The sequence below is a fragment of the Lagopus leucura genome, unplaced genomic scaffold (genome assembly GCF_019238085.1).
Source record: "Lagopus leucura isolate 7727_CA_CO unplaced genomic scaffold, USGS_WTPT01 Super-Scaffold_1, whole genome shotgun sequence".
Classification (NCBI taxonomy): domain Eukaryota; kingdom Metazoa; phylum Chordata; class Aves; order Galliformes; family Phasianidae; genus Lagopus; species Lagopus leucura.
In genome coordinates, this window is record NW_024962250.1 from 37997584 (window position 1) to 38007530 (window position 9947).

The 9947-nt window shown below is 42.2% G+C and overlaps 1 protein-coding gene across 2 annotated transcripts; it reads left to right on the forward strand.

The window, feature by feature from the left end:
• Positions 1–443: 443 nt before the first annotated feature.
• On the forward strand, positions 444–9048 carry LOC122180525 (potassium channel subfamily K member 16-like). Of its 2 annotated transcripts, none has more exons than XM_042872233.1 (4): positions 444–2521; positions 2676–2842; positions 4371–4539; positions 7321–9048. In XM_042872233.1, exons 1-4 carry the CDS (start codon positions 2497–2499, stop codon positions 7644–7646), a joined length of 687 nt encoding a protein of 228 aa, XP_042728167.1. In that variant the 5' UTR covers positions 444–2496; the 3' UTR covers positions 7647–9048. The 2 variants fall into 2 exon arrangements, with proteins under 2 accessions (XP_042728167.1, XP_042728176.1); XM_042872242.1 differs by having other exon boundaries at positions 4374–4539.
• Positions 9049–9947: the final 899 nt, after the last annotated feature.

Below are 9947 nucleotides of genomic sequence, written 5' to 3' on the forward strand. Positions count from 1 at the left end.
CCCCCCCCCGCAAGTACTTAGCCTGCAAGAAGCAAGGTCTTTAGGGGCGAACTTCACACTGAAACAAACAAGTTCTCCTAAATGCCATAAGAGCACTCAACATAACTGCAGGGCAAAAGGCAAGCTTTCAAAACCTGCCAGCTAACCTTGGCAGCAAAGGTGTGAGTGGTGTTAGAGCATTAATGAAAACAAAGTGAGTGGTGTTCACAGGAAAGGAGCAGCAGTTGTCTTAATCTGTAGAACTCGTTCAGCAAAGACTTGAGAAAAGCAGTTGCGTTGATTAAAAAAATAATAATAATAATGCCTTCCCTTCCAGAACCTGACTGAAGCAATTCAGAACGGAGTTTACCCTATTGGAAATGAATCACAGACTGAAAACAGCAACTGGGATTTCAGTAACTCCTTCTTCTTTGCAGGCACAGTGGTCTCCACAATAGGTCTGTTCTGTGATTCCCATATTTGTGTGTGTGTGTGTGTGTGTGTGTGTGTGTGTGATGTTTATGTCTGCTTACTAGGACCTAAACTTTCAAGGATAGAAAGTCCAGTTCTTTATTGGCTTGCATGGGAAGCAGCTACTGACATGGTCCTGAGCCCTCACTGATGCCCAAATCTTTGTGTATTACTTTGAATTTTAAAATACTGATAGTCTTTCATTTTGATCTTTTTTCTTTTTTTTTTTCCTCACTTGTTTCTTCTTTTCAAGCCATCTATTAAAATCTTGTTCTGCTGCCAGTTGTGGGTAGAAGATTTGACTGTCCAACATCTGACTTTTATTCTATGGTCAAACAGGCTTTAAATCTGGGAGTGGAGTAAAGCATAAAAGAATGGTATGAAATAAGTGAACTTTGCTGGGAAGGAAGAAATGAGAAGAGGACAAGGCAATTTCTAAGACTTTCACACTGCTTCTTCAAGCTATTCTGACCATCCCAGGGGCTGCTTGCCCCTGCCTGTCTCTCCCTTTCCCTCAAATATGCATCCCAAAAAGCAAAGGCCTGCCGAATTTGAGCATGCTTATGGCTGCTGCTTCAGACTGTCATGCAATGAGGGTTAAATGTATGTTTTCACAAGCTGAGGCCTCTCCCACTACACCCTAAGCACAGCTGTGCCTGTGACCTGTAAGTGTGACATGTCTTGGGTCCCTGTGGTGCCCCAGCATCGTGGCAGGTGTGTTGGTGTTGCATGAACCCATATGGAGATTTCTTGCCATAGAAGAAAGGGGATGTAGAGACTTGAGCAAAGTGTTTTCCAGCAGCTTGCACTCATCTGCTGGAACCCTTTTAGTATAACACAGAAAAATTCTTTAGGAGGATCTGGAGAAGAGAAAGAAGAATCGCTTTCCCCTGTTGATAACATTGTCCAAACACCACCAAAGAACTTGAACTGAAAATCAAATCTCACTGATTTTTTTTATTTTTCTGCTCCTCAGCACTGCAGTTATAAGTCAGACTCCATCAATGTTGAAGAGGTCATTTTATTATAGAAAACTGCTGAGTACTCTGGAAGTCTCCTGACCCATCACATGAAAGACAAACATTTCATGGAAACAGCAATATTTACATATTAATAGCCAATCCATTCCTTGCCATTACCTGTATTATTGTAGTTTTTTCATTGTGGCATTTCTCTCCCAAGCAAAAGGGTTTCTTCCCATCAAATTTGTTTCCCCACTGAGCGAGAAAGGCTGTCCCAGGAAAAGTCCCATTTGCTTGTTTCTCTGCCCCCTTACTGCATAGGTCTCTTAGTGAGGTACTTTTACCCATCTTCACCTATCTTGGCTTTGCTGCCATGAAAATGCAATATTTGTGCAACAGGAAGCACAAAACACCTCAAGCATCTGAGTCTTAGCAGCCAGTTAATCACTCAGTTGTTTTATTTGTCATCTCCCCAGAGGAAAACATGCAGTTTTCCAAATAATGGATGTCTTGAGTTGAACTGTGCTCTGGAAAGTGCTTTTTCTCATGGTGAGGATAAAATAAGGACATACACGAAGTACAGAACTCTAGCACTTAAAGATGTACCTCATGGGGTCTAAGAGCAGCAAAGCCTACAGTCCATTAAAGGACATGTTTGGAGTTCTGCAGCTGTTGTTCCATTACTTATCTAAATCCTCTTTTAATAGAATTTTAAGAAAATTATCTCTCTGGCATGAATGAACTGACTACCAGTAAGGTCTGGGTTAATTAGTGCAAGGTACTGTAATGCACCCTACAGTGTCTCAGCCAGTATCTGGACATACCAACCTACCGGCATTCAGCCACGGAGGTCACTAACACACAGGCATATCTACAAGAAGGCAGATTGTTTGATTCTGGCATGAGAAACAGCCTGAGACTCTAGACTTGACATCTTCCAGGTCCCCAGCCTTCTGGTTTTTGTCTTCCTGTGTATTTCTCAAGGGAAATGCGTTATTTTCCATAACTGCTTTTAGATTACGCTTTCATTCCCATTAAGGCTTGGTTGTGAGAACAGCACTCTGCATCCCACAGAACATCCAGGATGAATCACTTCTGCTTTCTAGTGAGTAAGTGAAAAGTGAAAAGTGAGTATGTAGGCTAGGAAGTGCTAGCCACATTTTCTGGAAACAAAGGCAGGCCAGCCTTGGTTGTGTGTGAATGTGATCGTGGATTGCTCCAGCTCTCTGGAATATCTCCTCTGACATATCTTTCTTTTCATAGGTTATGGCACGCTACGTCCTAAAACTGTTGGGGGCCAGATCTTCTGTGTCTTTTTTGCTCTCTTTGGAATCCCTCTGAATATTGTTTTTCTGCACCGTGTTGGTAAGATCCTCTCACTGCTGTGTAAAAAGCTGGGGATATTCCTGTACGAAAAAGGAATGAGAAAGGTAATTGGTTTTACTTAGGCACAGTGACATGCTAGGCTTTTTTCCAAGATACATCCTGGCATTATCCTCTGTTACGTTTGTTCTCTTGCTGTGTTGGGCATTGTGCTAGGAGAGGAAAAGAAGTATTCTTTCCCTGCAGAGCTAAGCAGAAGAGGCAACTAGAGGAGGTTTTCAGAGAGGGGAATACGCTTTGCCTGTTCATCTACTTAGCATGTCTGAGCCCACTTCAGCAATCAATGGAAAGAGAGAGAGAGAGAGAGAGAGTGCTTCCTTCTACTTCTCTAGACACTTATCTCAGGAGCTAACACTAGGGAAGTACCTGCCCCTCTTTATTGGCAGCTCAGAGATAGGTGATTTAGCATCTCACCTTGAGAGAAGAGAGCTGTGAAGTAGCTGAGCTGTAGGAGTTTCAGTAGACGCTGGCTCAATGCTTAACGTGTCACCCCTCCTTATTCGTTATGCAGTCCTTTAATCCCTTTCCGCCTTTGACTTCTACAGCAAGGAAAATTCAGGCTCAAGTTGCCCATTTGAGCCCAGCTGCTGAAAGGTGAGGAGGCCCACAGCAGGGGGCTGGAGGCACGGTATCTCTGTTCTGGTTATGGCCCAGGTTATTGGGAGCTTCTCACATTCTCTCAATGCTTCTGATGAAGTGAGAATGGCTCTTCTGTGTCTCCTGCTGTAATTCTCTTCATTAGGATTAGGTATGAATGTTACAGATAACTGATCAAACTGTTCAGTATCCTCCTGTGTCTGGCAAACTTAAGTAGCATGTAGGGCTAGATTAGATGTTGAATCTAGCACAAGCAAAACACATAAAGGCATGAGAAAATACCCAGCAGTTGCCATTCATTTCCAGACAATCTGGACTTAAAAAATGTGCATACAAAATAGATTATCTGGTTGAAAAATCTTACTGTCTGACAAGTCTTTTTATCCAACCACAGTTGCTTCGTAGCTGCTTGGTGGTAGGATGGTTCAAAAGTCACTGGCTAGACAGTTCTTCATCAGGAGTTTGTTTGTTAAAGGTCTCCTCATAGTCACTTATCCACTGGGTAGGATTTAAGTTGTGGTACAGATGCAATGATAAAGTTAACAGTCGAGACTCTGTAAGATACTGCAAGCAATATTGGAAACGATGTAAATTATTTTTTTAAATATGTATTTTCCAAGGCAAAATTGAGTGTTCTTGGGAATACCTGAATGTCTGAAAGCTAGCTAAAAGTGATGTCATTTAGTGAAAACTGGAAATGGTCTAATTCTGGTAAAAGTCATTGGGAATTCCTTCCATATGCGTGGGCATTAAAAGCTAACAGAATAAATAAATTAAAAAAAAAAAAAAAAGGACTATATCTCTCAGGTTTATTATGGATATGAAACACCTTTAATGCATAGATTCCCCCTGCTTCAGGGCAACACACAGTGATTATAGAAGGTATTCCTAGGTGGTCACCCATTTTGAATACCAAGCATTATATATGGCCTGCTAGTGTGTCAAATCATGGTTGTAATTTAGTTGTCTCTTTTTCAGAAGAAGATCAAATTTCTGACCCTTCTGTTCTTCCTTGTGACTGGGATCCTAGTGTTCCTGTGTTTGCCATCACTATTCTTCCAGATCACAGAGGGTTGGTCCTACAGTGAAGGAATTTACTTTGCATTTATCACCCTCAGCACCATTGGCTTTGGAGATTACGTAGTAGGTAAGATTGATTTCAGAGAGGAGGTGCAGCAAAGCACCAGGGTTGCAACTTTAATTACTGTGGGTTGACTGCACAGGTCATCAATGTACTCTAGAGACAAATCTTCTGTCTAGTCTTTGACCAGTCTTTGCTTTGTAAGATTTTGGAGGAAATACTTGTCTTTCTAGGATTTCATGAGCTGATGAAAGCACAGAGTTGTATAAACGTAATGAGATGGGGTGCAAAAAGCCAAATATTTTGGGGAGGGAAGGGTAGAATTCAACAAGCCTAGGAGTTTGCATATATGAAAAGGAGATAGTTGTGACTGCCATATGAGATACATATCCCTGCTTTAGCCACCTACGACTTACATTTCAGTAAAAAAATAAGTGCTTGTGTTTCAGAAGACATGATTTTACAGAAGTCCAAGAAGTAGAAACTGTAGTCACAGGTTAGTGGGAAAATCTACTCATGAAAATCTATGAGAAGTGGATCTTAAATAGGTACATCACTTTAAGAGCAGCCTTCTTTAGTATCCTCATGCACTACTGCACGTGCTGTGTCTTCCCAAGTTAGAGCTTAGGAGGTTCCTCTGATGTCACACCGTTGAAGCCACACTCCAGCTTGTTGGTGTGCTTCTCAAAACACTTTGTGACTCTGCTGGTCAAAATACACTCTGAACAGAATCAGCTTCTAGAAGAAATCCACAGTGAAAACCAGGAGTCAAGTGTGTGTCCATGGGAGAAGCAACAGAACACCTGGATTCCTTGAAGTATCAAGGATTTCTCTACAACAACCTGTTCTGCCAGCATCTCTCCAATACAGGCTTTTCCTCGGCACTGGTACAAGAAGGAAGCTTTGGAGCTAATACTTGAGTTTTGCAATTACAAGAGCAATAGCTCCAGAATAGCTACTTCAATAGCACTTTCCTCAGGTGTAAACATGTTATTTTACAAACACGGTTAAACGAATTAGAGGAGCCTCCTGGCTCTGTGAGTTCTTCTTTAAGATGACTTAACTGGAGCTGCAGTATTTTTTTCCTGCAATAGTTGTCAAACAATGGCAGTAAAATGCCTCAAGTTGTGCCAGGGTAAGTTTAGGTTGGATATCAGGAAAAAACTTCTTTTACAGAAAGGGTTGTTAAGCACTGCAATAGGCTCCCCAGGGAGGTGGTTGAGTCACCAGCCCCGAATGTGTTTAAAAACTGTTTGGATGTGGTGCTCAGGGACATGATTTAGCAGAGGGTGGTTAGAGTTAGGGTAGCATGGTTAGGTTGTGGTTGGACTTGATGATCTTGAAGGTCTTTTCCAACCTGAGCAATTCTATGATAAGTTTTAATGCCACACACAGCTTCTGAACACAACAATCAGAATGAATGTTCTTCATCTTACGTGTTTAGAATTGATTACAAATGACCAATAGTTTTGTGCTGACCAAATGGAAGAGGACAGGCATGAGTTTATTTGCATTTTAGTAATTCTGATTTTTGTAGCTGCTGTACTTCAAGGATGAGATAAAGCCTGTTTTGTATGGGGAGAAATCCTAGGAAGATGAAGTCCTGATTCAGCTGTTCGCAGCACGTGTACACATGGGTGACATTTCTAGGGTGAAACTCCCCTTGGTCTGTGAACCAGCTTTATGCCTTACTGAAGTTCAGCTTTGAGTTAACGTTATGTAGATATTACTAGCTGCTTTGCAAACAGTGTTGAAGTCCTAACCCCACACGATGAGCTTCACACAGAACAGAAAAAGAGATGCTTTACAGGAAGCCTGACAGCTTCTCTACCTGACAGCTTCTCAGTCCCAGCAAAAGAAATAAAACCAGCTGTCGGTTATCTAGTCATGATTATAAACCAGCTCACTGCTGCCCCATTTCCAGAGCTTTGCATGATGAAGTACAAAAATCCAACTAGTTGATTTATTTAATGCAAAGTGCTGCAGGACATGAAATGGGATGCCAGCATCCTGATCTCTTCTAGGCAGCTTCAGAATGTGAAATGCTCCACCAGGTTGTGGTGATCTCCCTGTCCATGCATGTTGCTGTTATCTCTGCTATATGGATTCACCCTTAACAATGACTTGCAACATTCACCAAGCAGCATTACCAAGTTTTTGTGCTGATGCCAGGTCCGTATCATTTCAACAGAGGGGAACTAGATGCAGTAGGAACAAATGCTTTCTGAACATTGCTTGTGGATTGTTGACATCTGAGCAAACAAATGAAGTGACCCATGCAGAAAAGTGGGTGTGTAAGGCTAGGTGATGCTAAGTGGTACAGACTGCATGAAATAAGCTCCAGTCCACTAGTTCCCAACACAGAAACTTGTGTTCTTGGCAAGTAGTGAGTTCTCATCAGTCATCTACTTTATTAATGGAAAATGCTCCTGAGTCCATTCAAAAGTCAAGTAGGAATTGCAATTTCAATTAAGCATATCAATAATTTAGAGCAATTACCTATCAGGTCATAATTGCATTTTACAGAATCACAGTAACTTGCTTGGAGGTCAATCCACACCAATCTCAGTATATCTTTTGGAGAGACCATCATGTGTGCTAACATATATAAAACTGAAGCCACAAGAGACTCAGTCAGCCTGAATCTAGAACACGCTTTCCTCTGACCTGGAGTACTGCTGTTGTATTTTATACATTGCATATTGTAGTATTCCATCACAATGAACGTCACCTTGAAGCATTCAGTGTAAAATACATTAATTGAGTCCATTAGGCTTGCCTGTTTTACACAGGCAAGGCCAGTTTAATTTGTTAATTTTCTCCTCCTTTCTCTCCCCCTACCTGCAGGTAAACAACCTGGCAGGATTTATTTTTCCTACTACCGAACAATTGTGGCCATTTGGATTCTTTTTGGACTTGCCTGGATTGCTCTCCTATTTAATTTATTGACAACGGTTCTAGAAGATACTGAGAAAATAATTGTCAAGGATCTTCATCAAATCAGAAAGGTGGGTGAGGATAATGCAGCAAGCCAACCAAGAAGGTGCTGGCCTGTTCAGTTTATTCCAGAAGAAGAACTGATAGCACCTTGTGCTGAAGGGGATACCCAGAAAATGGAGTCATTAGCAGCAGAGGGTGCACAGGAAAATGGAGTTAGTAGCAGCAGGTTCTGAACAAACAAAAAATGAAAAAAAAAAGTGTTTTCTGATAGCCAAAAATACTGGCCATATGCTTTAGCACGGACATTTAATTCTTCATTGGAAATTTGCTAGTGCATTATTCTAAAGAAATTCCCATGGAAATTAAATTTATCCCACCTTTTGCTGAAGTGTGGCCATTTAGAGCTCAAGACTTTCAGTTATACAGAAACACAATATTAATGATACAAAGTTTGCTCTACAGTTTGCAGCCATCTTGTGCTAAAACATTACAAATGCACCCATTTTGTGAGGCTTTTTAAAGATGCTTCCATGAAAACGCAAAGGAGGGGTGTGGTAGAGCTTGCTTACTGTATTTGGATTTTGCTGCTTGTAAAAAAAAAATCACATCTCTTCTTGGAGCTGACATGTACAAGCTTTTCTGAGTTTCTGAGTAATACCAGCACCTTTGGAAGAAGAAGAAATAAGGGCATATAACATGCCTTGATTTGAGACATCACATAGGATGAACTGGCATGATCTGAAAGCCGTGTTTGAAGGACAAGACCTGGGCTCAGTGCAGAGATGGATGAGCAAGGTTAGAAAAAGGATACCTGTATTAGAAATGATTCATTCTACATATTCCTGATTTACGCTAAGACGAATAAAAGCAACTTCATTTCTTATCCCTGCAGCTTTGAAAAACCTTTCTGATGAACATACAAGTTCAGATTTTATAATGATTATATTTCATAAGGATTTTACAAGATCAGAAACATGTTTGAATGGAGGAGTCTTCACCGCATCAAAGCCTTGCTTCTGTTTGTGCTCCACAGGTGCTAAGATGTCATTTAAAAGCAATCCTACTGTGCTGTGCTAAAGTACCTTTCCAAGTGCTAGTGCTGTCTAAACACTGCCATCTTGCCTTCAACCAGGGAGAGGAGGATGACAAACTTGTGAATGGTGTTTTAGATGTACTGCCATTCAGGCTATCCCTAGGTGAAGATCCTAGCATTCAAATGGGTTGATTGCTCCATCAGGTGCCTTGTATGTGTCAAGAGTACAGGAAAACTCTACCATGAATTTCTTGCAGTATCTCTTCCAGAAGCTGGTGGCTCCCCTGCTGTCCGAGCAAGAGGTGGAGTAATGTGTACCTCAAAGTCTGCAAACCTGTCCACCTCACATCAGCACCCACAAGACTCTCTCAAGGCAGTCCATACACTCAGCACATGGAGTGCTTCCCTTTGCTTGGTGCTGAACCTGTTGCTTCACAGGTTTTCACGATCCTGAGTTTCTGTTTTGTCAGGCAGTGAATAATTGTACTTGGCTAACCCTCCGGGTGTTAGTTTTAGCAAAACCAACTCTTGCCAGAGCTATTCCTGTACAAAAGGGAGAATAAATTACAGCTGTAAAGCAATTCTAGGCCGTAAAGATGCAATCAGCCTTGAACTCATATCTTTTTCAGTCAAACAAACCCACAGTTCTTGCCAAAACAGCCCTGCTGGTTCAAGATCTGGCATGTAGACCCGACCAAATATGTACTTTCTTTCCCTCCACAAATTATTTCCCAGTGTTAGCCTCAAGGCTAACTTCTAATCTAACATCTCTCCTTCTCAGGAAGCCTTTCTGAGGCAGCAGGAACAAGAACTGCCCAAAGTCAGGGCAGGGTGTCACAGCACGCAGCAGTCCCCATGTGTGTCCCTTGCAATCCCTGTGCAAGCTGTTGCTGTCACAGCACAACATCCTGGCCAGGCAGAAGAAACAGACAGTTGCTCCCAGACAGGGATCTTGTCACCAACTTATGTTCTCTCAACAAGCCTTGGCTCATGTTATTATTTTCAAAGCGTGTTTTCTTCTCTACTGCCTTTGCCTAGTCCTTCCCACGGGGATCATTAACCCCATCCTCAATCTAACAGAGATGCCATGAGGCCTGGTTTAGAGAGGTGTGATCTGCCTTGAGCTGTGATGGCCACATTGCATGGCCTCTTGTTGTCCCTTCCAAGATGGTTCCTGATGTCTCCCAACCTCAAGGTGTGTGTGTCTGTTTCATAGAACAATAGAATGATAGAATGGCCTGGGTTAAAAAGGACCATCTAGTGCTCAAGGTTAGAGCATCTAACGCTCATCCAGCTCCAACCCCCTGCTGTGTGCAGGTCGCCAACCAGCAGCCCAGGCTGCCCAGAGCCACATCCAGCCTGGCCTTGAATGCCTGCAGGAATGGGGCATCCACAGCCTCCTTGGGCAACCTGTGCCAGTGCCTCACCACTCTCTGGCTGAAAAACTTCCTCCTAACATCTAACCTAAACCTCTCCTGTCTCAGTTTAAGGCCATTCCCCC

What these genes read in the sequence shown, in the direction of transcription:
- LOC122180525 (XM_042872233.1), top strand. Translation starts at nt 2,497, where the DNA reads ATGAATCACTTCTGCTTTCTAGTGA. An exon ending in ACGAAAAAGGAATGAGAAAG is followed by an intron (nt 2,843 to 4,370) that starts GTAATTGGTTTT and finishes TCTCTTTTTCAG; the next exon opens with AAGAAGATCAAATTTCTGAC. An exon ending in CTTTGGAGATTACGTAGTAG is followed by an intron (nt 4,540 to 7,320) that starts GTAAGATTGATT and finishes CCCTACCTGCAG; the next exon opens with GTAAACAACCTGGCAGGATT.